The sequence below is a fragment of the Oncorhynchus gorbuscha genome, linkage group LG26 (assembly GCF_021184085.1).
Source record: "Oncorhynchus gorbuscha isolate QuinsamMale2020 ecotype Even-year linkage group LG26, OgorEven_v1.0, whole genome shotgun sequence".
NCBI classification, from domain to species: Eukaryota; Metazoa; Chordata; class Actinopteri; order Salmoniformes; family Salmonidae; genus Oncorhynchus; species Oncorhynchus gorbuscha.
The window spans coordinates 11,516,933-11,534,326 of NC_060198.1; the positions used below are offsets into that span (position 1 = coordinate 11,516,933).

General features: G+C 43.6%; 1 protein-coding gene across 1 annotated transcript; it reads right to left on the bottom strand.

Moving 5' to 3' along the window:
• Nucleotides 1-399: 399 nt before the first annotated feature.
• On the bottom strand, nucleotides 400-12,764 carry LOC124015550 (tensin-4-like). The gene is made up of 12 exons (XM_046330836.1): nucleotides 12,628-12,764; nucleotides 10,310-10,656; nucleotides 9,758-10,092; nucleotides 9,529-9,624; nucleotides 7,967-8,098; nucleotides 6,579-6,671; nucleotides 5,942-6,019; nucleotides 4,145-4,207; nucleotides 2,459-2,630; nucleotides 2,252-2,320; nucleotides 2,038-2,064; nucleotides 400-1,910 (listed from the first exon to the last, which is right to left on the bottom strand). Exons 2-12 carry the CDS (start codon nucleotides 10,654-10,656, stop codon nucleotides 1,778-1,780), a joined length of 1,545 nt encoding a protein of 514 aa, XP_046186792.1. The 5' UTR covers nucleotides 12,628-12,764; the 3' UTR covers nucleotides 400-1,777.
• Nucleotides 12,765-17,394: the final 4,630 nt, after the last annotated feature.

The following is a 17,394-nucleotide window of genomic DNA, read 5'->3' on the forward strand; positions in this document are numbered from 1 at the left end:
ATCTTCCTACCTTGTGTGAAATTAATTGGGGGTACCACATTTTCATGAACGGACACCACAGTCTTAGCTTTGATGGAAAGTAAGCTTTTTGGGCTCAGTGGGTCATCAAACCTGCAACATGCTACAGGAATCACTTGCAGACCTGTCAACCCTGTCCAACGTTTTAGAGTACCAGACGCGCGCGTCAAATTGGAGATTCAACTCGCGCGCGTAGCACGCGCCGAATTGGGGTTCCCCCCCACATGTTCATGCGCGCGCTGTTTGAGTCTGATCGCAATTATATAATTGTACCAAATCAAGTCTATACAAGGTTGGAATACTTTCTTTCCTTCTTCTTGACAGCATTCCAATTACACCTATGGTAAAAGTCACTAACAATAATTAGAAAGACAAAGGGCCTTTATTCTTTGAGTTTTGATTTTATTAAACAAATAACATGTGCAAACGTCTTATCTGCGATAAAATAAAATAAACTCTGACATGATAAGGAATAACAAATGTTTGAAGCAGAGCATCAGTATCAAATAAACATGTTATCCATAATACAGTACAAACGAAAAAGCTATGATAGGAAACAGTGGGTGAGAACAAATCTTCTAGAGACCTTCAAATGTTCAGGAAATCATTTCCTAGGCAGACTTGCCTGGTAGCTAGCGGATTTAGAGTTACGCAGCAGGGACCAGGGTAGACTTCTCTGTGGCAATCAGTTCCACTGCCCATCATTGAAACCTTGGTAACGAGGGCAATCAGAATGTCTGTACTGGGGGAGACTCTGTACTGGGTTTTGTTATTGGAAACGAGACGGAATATTCGTTCGCAGTCTGCATTGCTGTGGAATAAGACCAATATCCCCAGCGTCACAGCCGATTTCTCTCCAGAGGCCTAATCCGTGCGCATGTTGACCAGACTCTGCTCAAAAAGGTTGTTGTTGGCAATCTGTCTGCCATTTACATTTACATTACATTTAAGTCATTTAGCAGACGCTCTTATCCAGAGCGACTTACAAATTGGTGCATTCACCTTATGACATCCAGTGGGACAGTCACTTAACAATAGTGCACTGCCCATTGGCAATGTCAGCGATATCTTCATTAGAAGAGTGTTTCAGCCTATGTAAAGGTTTCTTTGCAGCTGCATACATCATTTGGATTTTCAAAATGGATAAAATCTCAAATCTAGTGCAAGGGATTCTAGAAGCATTGCCTCTATAGCTAATACCGGACACTCATTCATTCTTCATCGCGCATTCTTCTAAACTCCCGACCACATTTAATGCCAAGATGTTTATATTTATTTTTGATTAATACCTTTGTAATGCTTTTTTTGTGACGTGGATCATAATTACAATTACAGACTATCAGGTTGCGTGATCCTCGTAATGTTACGTGGAAAATACAACTAATGGGACGCATTCATTTCTTTCACTAGCAAATGCGAGTGAACTGCTGGCACTTTAGAGCCCATTGAATGTCCACACCGTACATGTCTCTGTGTTGCAGCTCGATGTTAGATTTACTCAGTGGATTTTTTTTTAAAATTATGTTTTTACCCCCCCCCCCCAAAAAAAATAAAAAATAAATCAGGCCCTATTCATTTCTGCGTACTTTTAACTCTGATCTCGTGCCTGCATACAAGGACCGTGAATTGACACAACACAGAGTATCTGTGTCAGGTCTGGCTCTGGGCGCCCTCGTAGACCGTAGTGATGTAAAGAGCTTCCAACATTCAGTCCAGTGATATTGTCTTATCTCACCTTCCCATACTGGACAGAATGAGGTTATGGTTTGAAAAGTATGCCCTGTATCAACTCAATGGTCGGATTACAGGGCTGAAGAGGGTCGTATTCTGCGAAGACGTGGCACACATTCTCCCTACCCGCTTCAGTGCCCTTTGCCACTATACCAAATATCCTGGAGGGGGGAAAAAAGAATCAAAGTTGGATATTGGCCTACATTGTTGTTAGCTTTCATTCACAAATTATACATATTATAATGTGGGCAAATGCATGCTGAAGCATCTAATAATGAAGAACATTACCTTGCTGGTTTGGAACTCTTGTGCCACCTGTGAAGATAAAAAGTGGTTCAATTTAGAGATGAAAACGATGTTTAAAAATGGAGAGAGAAACAGTCCATTCAGAGTGGACTTTAATTTCTGATTTGTAGGCCCCATGTTTTTCCTGACCACATGACCTTACCAGGAAAAACTCGGGGGGGCCGTGAAACACAAGCTTTTGAAAGAATCAACTCACAGCCTCTTGTCTGGATCTTCACCACTGTAGCTGAGCATGTGTGCAGGGTAATGACGTCTGAAGAAGAGTCTAGTGGGAACACACACATTCATCAGATGTCATTTCATCAAGAAAGCTCTTAGAAGTCATTTACCATCATCCGCTGTAGCGTCACCGAACAACTCAAAAGAAAATGTCATTCAGAAAAAAAAGCCATATTTTTCTTACTTTCTCTGGACGTCTGTCAAGGTGACACCTTTGGGTGACACCTTCAGGTTGACTATGGTGGGTGTGATGGTGCCCTGGTCCATCGTGAAGGTGGAGGACACAGCCTTTTGTACAGCACACGGCCCTGTCAACGTCTCAGTGGGGATTGCACTCAGGTAGAGGAAATTGCAAGCTAGGGAGAAGACAGGGAAGATCATGAATTCATTTGAGAGAAGAGAAACCAGTGTGGTGCTTTTAAAAAAAAATCACAGCTGTCTACTGCGGCATGCAGGACAGGGGGACAACCACTACACTGTACTGCAGATTTCTACACTTACCAGTCATTCCCTAAATATTATAGGAGTCCAAATGCTGTGTGCAATGTAACCTACTATGACTGTTTATAATGTAGCATAATTGATTGAATGCAAGAAGTTGCAACATTGTTGCAGTTTGTGTTGCACTCATACAGCGCTGTATAAAATCTGTCCACGTTAAGCAGATTCCTAATTAATAAGCAGGCGAGAAGTTGTTGTATGGGCGGCAATGAGAGTGTTGAATTTAGCCAAGATAAACATGAATTGCTATTTTGATACGCGAGGCTTATTTGATCTAATATACGTTTCATCATGTTTAGGTTGTTGATATAACTGATATAACTGTTATTCACGTGACATCCTGGCAACTTTGAGAAAACGTTCTATCAGTGTTGTCCCTGTTGAAATTCAAGACAGTATGTATATTATTAGGCTTGAATAGAATCGTACTCTCCATTGAACACAGGCGGGTGACGTCAACACCCCTCATCGAATATTCAAAATAGTTTTTAAATAACTAAATATATCCACCAATCCAAATAGAATAATATGTGGAAGCTTGACAGCGCGCCATTCCGCTCTGTGGACAACGAATCCAATTGCCGAGACGAATACATAGGTATTTCGTCAATATCCAAATCTCTGGCTTTATCAAGAATACTGTGATGATCCAGATACTTGGCAGGAGTCACGAGGGGTCAAGTGATCACCTCACCTTTGAGCTTTGTTGGCATGCACCGCTTTGGAATCCCTAAAAAACCTGCCACTTCGATTTAAGTGACTTTTTGTAGCAGGTTAGGATAGCATTTTCGCTAACCTAATTCTCCTAACCAACTACACACAAGTAGTAGCTATTTCAAAGTGGCGTGTTTTTAGGGAAACTCTATACACGTCTTAGCTGAAGATACCGTTCGCTGACTTTGTACATATTTATAGATGTTCCAAAAGTATATTACGGGGAAACTAACTTATAGTTGAACTAACAAGTTCAAGATAACCAATGCAGCAGTTTACGGACAAAATGTGCAGTCAGAGTGCAGTATAACCGCAGTATGCTGCAATTCTTTCTGCTAAAATACCAGTCAACTGCATTTACTCTACTTTTACTGCTGTATCAAAACTGCAACATTTTTTTGTAAGGCCAAGTTTACTCAGGTTAGCCATTAACAGATAATTAGCTAATATTACAATGAAATGCTGGCTACTATAGCTAGCTAGCTTGGAATACTTCTTTAGCCAGTCACCATTAAGGCCTACCAAACATGTTAATGAAATATGTCGATGCATGTTATTCCTTAGAGGCAGAATAGTAGAAAACTAGCTAGCTGATTGGCGAATTGATACCACAACTCGACAACCTAATGATGAACGATGGGTGCACAATTCTCACCTGTCTTGGTCTTGTCTTCTGGTGCTGACCTGTCATTCGTTTCCTCCTGTCCTTTGTTCAGATCTGTAGACCAAACAGATGTAGTGGAAGTCGGAAGTTTACATACACCTTAGCCAAATACATTTAAACTCAGTTTTTCACAATTCATGACATTTAACCCTAGTAAAAACTACCTGTCTTAGGTCAGTTGGGATCACCACTTTATTTTAAGAATGTGAAATGTCAGAATAATTGCAGAGAGAATTGTTTATTTCAGCTTTTATTTCTTTCATCACATTCCCAGTGGGTCAGAAGTTTACATACACTCTATTAGTATTTGGTAGCATTGCCTTTGAATTGTTTAGCATGGGTCAAAATGTTCCGGGTAGCCTCCACAAGCTTCCCACAATAAGTTGGGTGAATTTTGGCCCATTCCTCCTGACAGAGCTGGTGTAACCGAGTCAGGTTTGTAGGCCTCCTTGCTCGCACACGCTTTTTCAGTTCTGCCCACAAATGTTCTATAGGCTTGAGGTCAGGGCTTTGTGATGGCCACTCCAATACCTTGACTTTGTTGTCCTTAAGCCATTTTGCCACAACTTTGGAAGTATGCTTGGAGTCATTGTCCATTTGGAAGACCCATTTGTGACCAAGCTTTAACTTCCTGACTGATGTCTTGAGATTTTGCTTCAATATATCCACATAATTGTTCTTCTTCGTGATGCCATCTATTTTGTGAAGTGCACCAGTCCCTCCTGCAGCAAAGCACTCCCACAACATGATGCAGCCACCCCCATGCTTCATGGTTGGGATGGTGTTCTTCGGCTTGCAAGCCTCCCCCTTTTTCCTCCAAAAATAACGGTGATCATTATGGCCAAACAGTTCTATTTTTGTTTCATCAGACCAGAGGACATTTCCCCACAAAGTACGATCTTTGTCCCCATGTGCAGTTGCAAACCCGTAGTCTGGCTTTAAGATGGTTTTGGAGCTGTGGCTTCTTACTTGCTGAGCAGCCTTTCAGGTTATGTCGATATAGGACTTGTTTTACTGTGGATATAGATACATTTGTACCCGTTTCCTCCAGCATCTTCACAAGGTTCTTTGCTGTTGTTCTGAGATTGATTTGCACTTTTCACACCAAAGTACATTAATCTCTAGGAGACAGAACGAGTCTCCTTCCTGAGTGGTGTGACGGCTGCGTGGTCCCATGGTGTTTATACTTGCGTACAGATGAACGTGGTACCTTCAAGCATTTGGAAATTGCTCCCAAGGATGAACCAGATTTGTGGAGGTCTACAATTTATTTTCTGAGGTCTTGGCTGATTTCTTTTGATTTTCCCATGATGTCAAGCAAAGAGGCACTGAGTTTAAAGGTAGGTCTTGAAATACTTCCACAGGTACACCTCTAATTGACTCAAATTATGTCAATTAGCCTATCAGAATCTTCTAAAGCCATGACATAATTTTCTGGAATTTTCCAAGCTGTTTAAAGGCACAGTCAACTTAGTGTATGTAAACGTCTGACTCACTGGAATTGTGATACAGTGAATTATAAGTGAAATACTCTCTCTGTAAGCAATTGTTGGCAAAATTACTTGTCATGCACAAAGTAGATGTCCTAACCGACTTGCCAAAAACTATAGTTTGTTAACAAGACGTCCGACTTCAACTGTACTATTTAATTGCCTGGTTTAGAAATGAAAATTTCGTCTTATATGTGGAATATGCTATTATTCACATCATCATAAAATGTATGTCAACATCATCTGTGGCTTGTTGCCTGGTTAGATTTAGGCTATTCGTTAAAGTATTATAGCATACCATGTGACCGGAGCAGAAGTTTGCAGGGTAGGGCATACGGAGTGACGGTGTGTTGGAAGACCAGGGCAGACAGACTACCTGCAAGGGGATTTTAAAAAACACAGTCCAGTTGTTTTAGCTTAGTGGTTGAATGTACATATCAAATGATAAAAGTATTCATGTTGTTTCAAGGAATGTCCACAAGGGGGCGTGGGTGATCTTTCTGAGTCATGGCATTACATCTGTGCACCAGAGTAGCCTTGATGATCCAAGGCAACAACAAAGCAACCTCGACATCACAAATGTGTTTGAGATCGGCATAGATTGTCACAATCAGACTCAACTGTTGTTTTTCTGTGATTGTTGCGGTACAGCCAATATAAATCTCATCTTACTTTCATTCTTTCTTACAGGACAGGATAGAAGCCCACATCTCTCAAAGCCCTGAAATGAAAATGTCTCCATCCCTCTGCCTCCCAGTTTTCAGGACACAGACCAGACATGGCTGACTCAAGTCTTGTGATTCGCGGTTCTCCTAAACCAGGGTGTGGGCCTTTTGTCAAGACTGTTTACCATGAATGAGCAATCTGTCAAAGAAGTGTGGGATTGATGGATTGTCACACTATGAATGAACAAGTTGACGTAGCCCACTTCTTACCAAAGTACGGTTCATGTGAGGAGCCCTTGATACGGACGCCCTTGGCCGACGATTCGATGAGAAAGTGCCTCACGAGATCTGAGCTGCTTTCCGCTGCAATAAAGAAGCCAAGAGTCAGGAAAGAGACAAGGCAGATAGGCAGTGTAGTATTTAATGAAAACAAATCTGATATGACATATGACCGTTAGATAACATACGGACCGATGGCTTTGATTCTACTGTGATGATGCGGTGTTGTGTAATATTGATAATAGTTACTACTGATGTAAGAAGCCAGGATTTAATCTCTATAATAGCATTCCGATAATCAAATGCTATTGAGTGTTTGCACTGCCACAGAGGTAGACGTTATGAGTAATGAGCGGCCTCCGGTTGCAACACAGATTTCAGGGTCAACACAGACCGACATTCCCACTCAAGTTAGCAGCGGGGAGAGTTAGGTGAGACCGGTCAGGTCTTTTCAAGACACACTGGTGTTGATCCTGGCATTTAGTGTGCTTTAGTTGTGTGTACTCTGTTTATAGGACTGTGTGATGTGTGGTGGTGGTGGTGGTTCTGAGCAGCGGTGTTGTACTGAGAAGAAGAGCGGTTGAAGAGCGCTAAGAACCTTGGTGTGATCCTGGACAACACCCTGTCGTTCTCAACCAACATCAAGGCGGTGGCCCGTTCCTGCAGGTTCATGCTCTACAACATCCGCAGAGTACGACCCTGCCTCACACAGGAAGCGGCGCAGGTCCTAATCCAGGCACTTGTCATCTCCCGTCTGGATTACTGCAACTCGCTGTTGGCTGGGCTCCCTGCCTGTGCCATTAAACCCCTTCAACTCATCCAGAACGCCGCAGCCCGTCTGGTGTTCAACCTTCCCAAGTTCTCTCACGTCACCCCGCTCCTCCGTTCTCTCCACTGGCTTCCAGTTGAAGCTCGCATCCGCTACAAGACCATGGTGCTTGCCTACGGAGCTGTGAGGGGAACGGCACCTCAGTACCTCCAGGCTCTGATCAGGCCCTACACCCAAACAAGGGCACTGCGTTCATCCACCTCTGGCCTGCTCGCCTCCCTACCACTGAGGAAGTACAGCTCCCGCTCAGCCCAGTCAAAACTGTTCGCTGCTCTGGCCCCCCAATGGTGGAACAAACTCCCTCACGACGCCAGGACAGCGGAGTCAATCACCACCTTCCGGAGACACCTGAAACCCCACCTCTTTAAGGAATACCTAGGATAGGATAAGTATGCCCCCTTTAAGATTTAGATGCACTATTGTAAAGTGACTGTTCCACTGGATGTCATAAGGTGAATGCACCAATTTGTAAGTCGCTCTGGATAAGAGCGTCTGCTAAATGACTTAAATGTAAATGTAAATGTAAGAGAAGAACTTAAGTATCGTTTACCTGGTTGGCCAGTAGGGGATATGTTGACGGGCGCCTGGTCCACCTTCATAGCCAGCCCGAAGGAGCCTCTGAAGGACGTGCTGTCTCTCACCACGAAGGTCCCCGGCTCCTTATCTATCACTATGGCCTCAGCTACAATCACACAGGTACCACAGATACAGATCAGATTGTGCAGGGCTATCCCCATAGTCACCATTGTTGTGCAGGGCTATCCCCATAGTCACCATTGTTGTGCAGGGCTATCCCCATAGTCACCATTGTTGTGCAGGGCTATCCCCATAGTCACCATTGTTGTGCAGGGCTATCCCCATAGTCACCATTGTTGTGCAGGGCTATCCCCATAGTCACCATTGTTGTGCAGGGCTATCCCCATAGTCACCATTGTTGTGCAGGGCTATCCCCATAGTCACCATTGTTGTGCAGGGCTATCCCCATAGTAACCATTGTTGTGCAGGGCTATCCCCATAGTCACCATTGTTGTGCAGGGCTATCTATCCCCATAGTCACCATTGTTGTGCAGGGCTATCCCCATAGTCACCATTGTTGTGCAGGGCTATCCCCATATTCACCATTGTTGTGCAGGGCTATCCCCATAGTCACCATTGTTGTGCAGGGCTATCTATCCCCATAGTCACCATTGTTGTGCAGGGCTATCCCCATAGTCACCATTGTTGTGCAGGGCTATCCCCATAGTAACCATTGTTGTGCAGGGCTATCCCCATAGTCACCATTGTTGTGCAGGGCTATCCCCATAGTAACCATTGTTGTGCAGGGCTATCCCCATAGTAACCATTGTTGTGCAGGGCTATCCCCATAGTAACCATTGTTGTGCAGGGCTATCCCCATAGTAACCATTGTTGTGCAGGGCTATCCCCATAGTAACCATTGTTGTGCAGGGCTATCCCCATAGTCATCATTGTTGTGCAGGGCTATCCCCATAGTAACCATTGTTGTGCAGGGCTATCCCCATAGTAACCATTGTTGTGCAGGGCTATCCCCATAGTAACCATTGTTGTGCAGGGCTATCCCCATAGTCATCATTGTTGTGCAGGGCTATCCCCATAGTAACCATTGTTGTGCAGGGCTATCCCCATAGTAACCATTGTTGTGCAGGGCTATCCCCATAGTAACCATTGTTGTGCAGGGCTATCCCCATAGTCATCATTGTTGTGCAGGGCTATCCCCATAGTAACCATTGTTGTGCAGGGCTATCCCCATAGTCACCATTGTTGTGCAGGGCTATCCCCATAGTCATCATTGTTGTGCAGGGCTATCCCCATAGTCATCATTGTTGTGCAGGGCTATCCCCATAGTCACCATTGTTGTGCAGGGCTATCCCCATAGTCATCATTGTTGTGCAGGGCTATCCCCATAGTCACCATTTTTTGTCACTCTGTTGCAGACCGAGTATCAATAAAAATCATTCATTTTAGCCTAAGATCAGCTTTTGTTTTCTGTTTCAACCTAAATTTGCTGTGCGTCTTTGAAACGTAATTTAGAACATAAAATGCAACAGTTGCTGCCAAATATATTGGCTCCCCGTTTCTTCTCAAAACGCTTACCCTGAACTCTGTTGATGTGTGGGCGGAACCAGAACTGAGAGGTGTCCATGACAAACTTCATGGAGTGCTGGTTGCCTTGGAAATGGCCTTGCAAAGCTGAGGGACCATGAAAAGAAAATGCACATGCTTTTATTATTGTATACGCACAAACCTTTTCCCAGCAGAGAGCACTGGACTGAGATGTTAGATTTTAAACAGATTGGCGAGGATCATCATCATCAGGACTCACAGTGAGAGGGAGATGGCGAGGATTGCCTGACGCTGGGCCTCTGCTTGATCTGTATGTCTGGGACCATTGCCTCTGGAGGTGACTGGGGGCTGAGCTCCCGCTCTGGGGCTCCGTTGACCAACACCACAGGGATGTCTGTCAGTGAACCGGCCAGGGAGGCAGGGCTGCTGTGGATCCCCTGGAAGTGGCCGAGTGGTGATGGGCCGGTCGGCGAACGCTTGTTGGTGAACGGCCTGGTCGAGGACCTGGACACGTCGCTGTAGGAGCTGGACGTGCGGTAGAGGAGGAGAGACTCGGGGCTGTCGCCTTCACTGTCACTGAGCAAGGACTGATAGCTGTGGAAGAGAGATGAGTGGAAGAGAAGATGTTTTACGGCACTGTGAAGTCCAGACAGAGGGTAGATTGAGCTTTCAACTGCCAATCTGTATCAGCACCAGTTAGTGTTGCTCTATGGAGTCATGATTGGTCTAACTTGTCATTATCTTTGCATCAAACTCCGATATTAAAGTCATTTCCAAAAGCATGTATTAACAGGGTGCGAAGGAGTCTGACCTGCCCATCATGTAACTGGTTTCTGAGCCGGGCGACGTGGAGACCATCGAGACGGCACTGTTCCTGTGAGAGTGTGACATGCGCAGGGTAACCGGGGATGAACACATGCCCGCCTCGCCTCCCTGCGTCGAGGGCAGCCGCCGGCGGACGACACTTCCACACGGCAGTGGGGGGGCGAGAGGAGGCATCAGAGAACGCCAGGGAGCCTTGGGGGCTGCACCTGGAGCCAGAAGCAGAGGACAGTGGGATGGGAATGCTGCAGGAGGGGGAGACGGAGGTGGAGATGTGCCTTGGAGAACAGCCTCCGGCCACACAGCTGGAGACGTCTTCATCTGGAGAGGAGTCATCTGGAGAGGAGAGAGGGAGAACGCCAGAGGGAGTTGGTGCTAAATATCGAATGGATAAAGGGAGTGAAAAGGGGAATGAAAAACCTAATGGGTCGAGACAATATAAGAAATTGCAAATGTTGTGTTATCTGAGAGGAGAGGAGGAAGAACAAACCCGAGAGAAGCGCGAGAAAGGAATGTTCAGTGGCTTTAACCAGGGAATCAGCTGAACTTCCCTATTCGGGAGCAACGAGTCACACAACTCGTCAGATATTTTTTCATTTTCTCCCGGTGTTTCTAACATACAGTCACTAACGAGAAGTGATCACACACATTTCAAGTTGGATGGTCTTAAACGTTTCCTTCCCCATAATATGAATGAGAAGTGTTGAAATGGTTGTTTTCCTGTGATCAACAATCATATCCACTGAGTGCCGTTACAGATCAAATGTATTGCCTTTTCAAGAGCCGCATACCCATACTCTACAGTCAGAGCAGATTGTGGAGACTTGTTTAATCTCATACGTGTACACACACAGACATCCCATTCCTTTCCCTTCTATGGCGTTGTCTGTATTAGATGGGTGTGGCTTTATTATGGCAATACTACACTGAGTATACCAGACATTGAAAACATCCTAGTATTGAGTTTCGCCCCCCTTTTGCCCTCAGAACAGCCTCAATTCGTTGGGGCATCGACTACAAGGCGTCGAACGCGTTCCACAGGGATGCTGGCCCATGTTGACTCGAATGCTTCCCACAGTTGTGTCAAGTTGGGTGGTGGGTCAATGGGTGGTGGGCCATTCTTAACCAGTGCCATCAATAAGGGATCATAGCTTTCACCTGGATTCACCTGGTCAGTCTATGTGTTGGAAAGAGCAGGCGTTCTTAATGTTTTGTACACTCAGTGTCTACCACACAAGTGTTTTCCCGGGAGGCTAAAAACAGCAGGTTGAAATTCCTCCACGTCGTGCAGGCTCTTACTTGTTCAAGTGAGTCCCAACCCAGCGTCTTCAAATACACCAAGCAAACACTGTGTTCCTGCTGTGAGGATGAGAATGCAGTAATTTGCCACGGAGAAGTTTCAACTTGTCTCCCCCCACAAAAAAATAAATATATTATTGACTGTATGATCTACCCGCTTGTCAGTAACGGCGGGAACCTATTGAAATAGATGAGTCTGTTGCCCCATGACACTGAGGTGAGGTGTCCTGTGGTCAGGGTGAGTGAGACTGTTACGTTGTGACTCGAGTTGACGTGGAACGGTGACTAGTACCAAGGGGGAGATCCGTTGATGAGTAGGTAGTAACAGTAACTATATCCATCACAATTACTGTGACCTCATTCAGTACATCTCACGCCATTTATTCTTTTGGTTTTCTAAGAATGAATACTTATGTATGGAATTGTGCTCACTTCTGTTTTTCAGTTGTTCAGATCATGTCAGACAGTTACTGTCGAACAGGTTGACTGTATTTAAAGCACCAGTGCGTCTGCCTCAGATGTTCTGGGTGTGGTATGTTTTTTTTTTGTCTGGGCAGTAACCACAGACAAATGTACTCTATTTTGTAACATTAAACTGATGCAAAATTCTGGGTGGATTTTTACATATCCCCGGGCCATGGGCACATGAATGGGGCACAAAGGAAGTTGTTATTCAAGGTTCTCAGGCTTGGTTTCCAGGCAACGTAACTGCAGATGTTTCTAGCCATGTTTTACGACGGAAAAGTACCCTAGGTCTGAACCCTTTCGTTGACCAAGTTGGACATTTTTCAAGTTTCAAAACTGTTGAATTGAATGAGCGAAAGTAATTCTGTAGGCGTAGGCCTCCTGACAGATCTACGTAGAAATATTGATTAAAAAAATATATGTATGTAGATAAACTACAGTTTAAATAAAGCATGCGAGTTTGTACTGTAGAAAATAAATAGGCCTATATTACAGCTATGAATAAATATTGGGCTTTATATGCCCTCTCACTCATTGTCCTACCTGTGTGGAGGCTGCTGGACTGGGACCTCTTGTTGAAGTAGATGGGATCAAACGTGGGGTCCAGTTCCAGAATGAGCTGGTTCAGGTTATCTAGGGAGATGTCCAGGTCGTCCTGTTCACTGCAACTCCCGTTGGGGTCCATCATGGCGCTCGGACTGCACCCCAGAGCTACCTCACGAGCAGAGTCCAGGCAGGTACTCTGACCCACCCTCAGAATGTGATTGGGTATTATGTGGGACATGGCTCCAGCTATAGGCATCACGTAAATCTCTGAAACAGACACACCAGTGGGATTAACTCACTTATATATTTATTTCTGTAAATATCATTCTTAGTATATCTTGTGTAAATTCATCCGGTGCGTACATAGTACCAGTCAGACATTTGGACACACCTACTCATTCAAGGGTTTTTCTTTATTTTCACTATTTTCTATACATTGTATAATAACAGTGAAGACATCAAAAACTACTGAAAAAAACACATGGAATCATGTAGTAACCAAAAAAGTGTTAAACAAATCAGAATATAATTTACATTTGAGATTCTTCAAAGTAGACGCCCTTTGCCTTGACAGATTTGCACACTTGGCATTCTCTCAACCAGCTTCACCTGGAATGCTTTTCCAACTGTCTTGAAGGAGTTCCCACATATGCTGAGCACTTATTGGCTGCTTTTCCTTCACTCTGTGGTCCAACTCATCCCAAACCATCTCAATTGGCCCAAGCAAGTCTCTTCTTATTATTGGTGTTCTTTAGTAGTGGACTGCATGAAGGCCTTATTCATGCAGTCTCCTCTGAACAGTCGATGTTGTGATGTGTCTGTTACTTAAACTGTTACTATGAAGCATTTATTTGGGCTGCAATCTGTGGTGCAGTTAACTCTAATGAACCTATCCTCTGCAAAGCTAAATATGGGTCTTCCTTTCCTGTGGCGGTACTCATGAGAGCCAGTTTCATCATAGCACTTGATGGTTTTTGCGACAGCACTTGACTGACCTTCATGTCTTAAAGTAATGATGGACTGTCGTTTCTCTTTGCTTATTTGAGCTGTTCTTGACAAAATATGGACATGGTATTTTGCCAATATGGCTATCTTCTGTATACCACCCCTAGCATGTCACAGCACAACTGATTGGCTGAAACACATTAAGAAGGAAAGAAATTCCTCAAATTAAGGCAGACCTGTTAATTGAAATGCATTCCAGCTGGTTGAAGCTGGTTGAGAGAATGCCAAGAGTGTGCATAGCTGTCATCAAGGCAAAAGGGTTGCTATTTGAAGAATCTCAAATAGAAAATATATTCTGATTTGTTTAACACTTTTTTTGTTTTCATATGTGTTATTTCATAGTTTTGATGTCTTCACCATTGTAGAAAATAGTTTTTTTTACATAAAGAAAACCCCTGGATTGAGTAAGTGTGACTTTTAAACTGGTACTGTACATAGATGGCATTTGGAATACTGTTACAGTGCTTTTTGGGTTGTTAATTGGATTTGTTCCCACGTCCCATATTAAACTTGGATTTGATTTGATTAGCACGGGCGAGATTGCTAACATTGGTGTGTCAATGGGATGAATGGGAGTTATTGCACTGTGTCCAAACTGACCTAAATAGGACAGCTGTACCTACCCTACACTTGACCCTGCTACTGTACAAGTTATGTTAACACTTTGCTAAAATGCACATGTATGTATACAGATCTACATTACAGATACAAAATGTTAAGAAACCCAGAGGGGAAAAGTTATTAAAACTGTCTGGTTGTAAGGAACGGAATTTCAACCAGAGTTGCCGACTAAGAGAAAGCTGTCAGTTGAAGGACATTGCAATTCAACAGAACCCAAGTGGAAGGCTCAGCACTAAAAGTCCAGATGTGGTACAGTAGATGATTTACACGTTTGTTTTAGGATTCACATCATATTGCTTTTTTTTTCATTGGACTCGCACACATGGTTATCTTGAGTCGAATCAATGCAAATATCACTCTTCCACATTGTGTGATCTCCACCCAGCGGTTCCCAGCCTCAATAGACTTGCAGCTGTCCCGTGAACTACAAGAACCCTCCACAAACGTTCATTGTATTGTTGATAGCATTGTCAACAAAGGTCAACTCTTTGGTGAACCCAGTGAAAAGAGCTATATCTAAATATGAGTAATATTTAATAATTATATGAGACCTGTTTACTGTTGGCTGAACAGCTACTGGCGATTAACAGATACTCATATCCTTCTCTTCAGGTTTTCTGCCTACCAGTTGCTTATCAATACTGTTGTTAATTAGCATCACACATGCAAGAGTATAGGTAAGGGCCATAGTCATTCTGAAACTGACATGTTTGACCTAGAGGTATGATGTAATCTCTTGTGAAAGTGAAAGGTTTGCTTGCAGTGATTAGTTGAGGAGATAAAGGAAGCAGTCAGAGGAAGGGCGTGTAGTGTGTCAGAGGGAGATCATAGACTCTACCCCCCTCCTCCCCCTCGTCTCAGACAGGGCAAGGCACCCGGTGAGTCACAGGGCCAGAGGGAGTCGCCATGACAACGCAACCCTTGTTGTCCCCCCCCCCAACATTTCCATTGCTGATACAGCAATCAGAGACCATACGTTTTCTATCCTGATTTACCAATGAAAATAAATAAGGCAATTAAAAGATGTGCAGATGTCACATCTAAGAACTGCTTCCTATTTTATTTACCCTTTATTTAACTAGGCAAATCGGTTGAGAACAAATTCTTATTTACAATTGACGGCCTACCCCGGCCAAACCCTTCCCTAACGACGCCGGGCCAGTTGTGCGCCGCCCCATGGGACTCCTGATCACGACCAGTTGTGATACAGCCTGGGATCGAACCAGGGTCTGTAGTGAGGCCTCTAGCACTAAGATGCAGTGCCTTAGACCCCTGCGCCACTCGGGAGGCCTTATAAAGACCCCCGTTAGTGTTGCTGTAGTGTACTGTAGCCTACTATTTCCACATTGCAGACAGAGTGAGGAAAGTTGATGCTTGAGGCTCTCCGTTGTGTGACACACTTCAAAAACATTCTATCAGCCTTAGGGGCAACACATACTGTAGTTGCAGTAGCATGAGGTTGCAGCATTAGATTGCGACCCTGCGAAGGACGTCCAATCTCCATGTGTTTGTGCAGGTAGCTTGTGCATGAAGTCCCAACCCACCTTCACCACGATACACGTAATACTTATAAGAATAATAGATATACACTACCGTTCAAAAGTTTGGGGTCACGTAGAAATGTCCTTGTTTAAAATGTTTTTATTTTTTTTTTTTTTTTAAATGTCCATTAAAATAACATCAAATTGATCAGAAAAATCCCTACTTTAACATTTGTAAAGACACAATTATCTATCCTCGATTAACGTTTTTTTGATACTTGCTTGCATAAATCTTTTTTTTCTTCTCCAAAGTGTAACAGCAGAATTATAAGTAAAACACAGTATACGTATTCTAATGAAATGCATTCTTAATCTCCCTCCGTCCCATTTATGAGATCCTGTAATACTGAAATATAGTTGAGGTATCTTACCTGTTTTTGTTGTTCTCTTGTCCTCAATGTGTAAAGAAAGGGGTTGTTTATGTCCCTGAGGTTTCAAAGTAAATGAATCCAGGAGTAGAATGCTTTTTATTGATAGCTCCCGAGCCCTCCTACTGTCATCCAGTCAGCCCACTGTGTCACACGCCCTTGCTTGCAGCTCTAACATTCTGGGTTAGGTCGGATGATGTCATCAACGTGGTAAGCACATAGAGTTGTAGGATATTCATTTGAGCCAGTAACAGGAAATAGGAATTATATATAATATAATTCATGGCGATTTGGAATACATTTGTATTTTTACAGACATCTGTAACTAGAATGAGTGAAATTGAAAGGAGGGGTAGTGTTCTAGAGAACACAGTCGTGAAGACGGCACGAGTCTAACCCCTGTCTTATATTTTCCACTCAGAAAGGATGTAAAGGGATAAACCCTTTCGTACAAACAATAGCCTATTGTCATTTGCTATTCTGGGGAAGTGACCTCGCCAAGGTCCGTTTTGAAACGAGTAGGTGAATGAAACGATGTCTGGCAATGTCTGACTTTTGCTAATCTCCTCTGTAACCCCATAGTTTGAGTGTAAACCATTTATTAACCGTGCCATGTGATGTTCTTTTGTCCCGTGGAAGCCTTCAAGGTCACACTTTATTTGGAGAGTCTGGATAGTCCATCTGTAGATGCTCTACAGATGGTCATACTATCAACAAACTATCTGTTGATAAGCAACTGCTTGCTAAGGTTATGGTTAGGTTTAAAATAAGGGTTAGGGCAACGATTCCCCAACTCGGTCCTGGGGACCCCAAGGGGTGCACGTTTTGGTTTTTGCCATAACACTACACAGCTGATTCAAATTATCAAAGCTTGATGATTAGTTGATTATTTGAATCAGCTGTGTAGTTCAATGGCAAAAACCAAAATGTGCACCTATTGGGGTCCACAGGACCGAGTTGGGGAAACCCTGGGTTAGGGTAAAGGTTAAGCTTAGGGTTAGGGTTAGTAGATAGTTAGCTGAAATGTTACTGATGAGTCTGTAGAGCATCTACAGATGGACTATACAAATAAAGACTTACAGGCTTCAAATACCCATATTGAAGCAAGGTCTTGTAAATTGGTGGAAATCTAGCATGCCAAATAGCCTAGAAGTAGGGTTCCCACATGAAAAAATACTTCAGTTTACTATAGAATAATACAGTACTTACTATAGAATTCTATAGTAAAC

Bases quoted from the DNA above. Each gene is read 5' to 3' on its own strand.
- LOC124015550 (XM_046330836.1), bottom strand. From the start codon at position 10,656: ATGACTCCTCTCCAGATGAAGACGTCTCCAGCTGTGTGGCCGGAGGCT. The intron at 8,099-9,528 runs GTAAGCGTTTTG...GTGTGATTGTAG, and splicing joins ACACATCAACAGAGTTCAGG to CTGAGGCCATAGTGATAGAT. The intron at 6,020-6,578 runs GTAAGAAGTGGG...ATCCCCTTGCAG, and splicing joins CTCACATGAACCGTACTTTG to GTAGTCTGTCTGCCCTGGTC.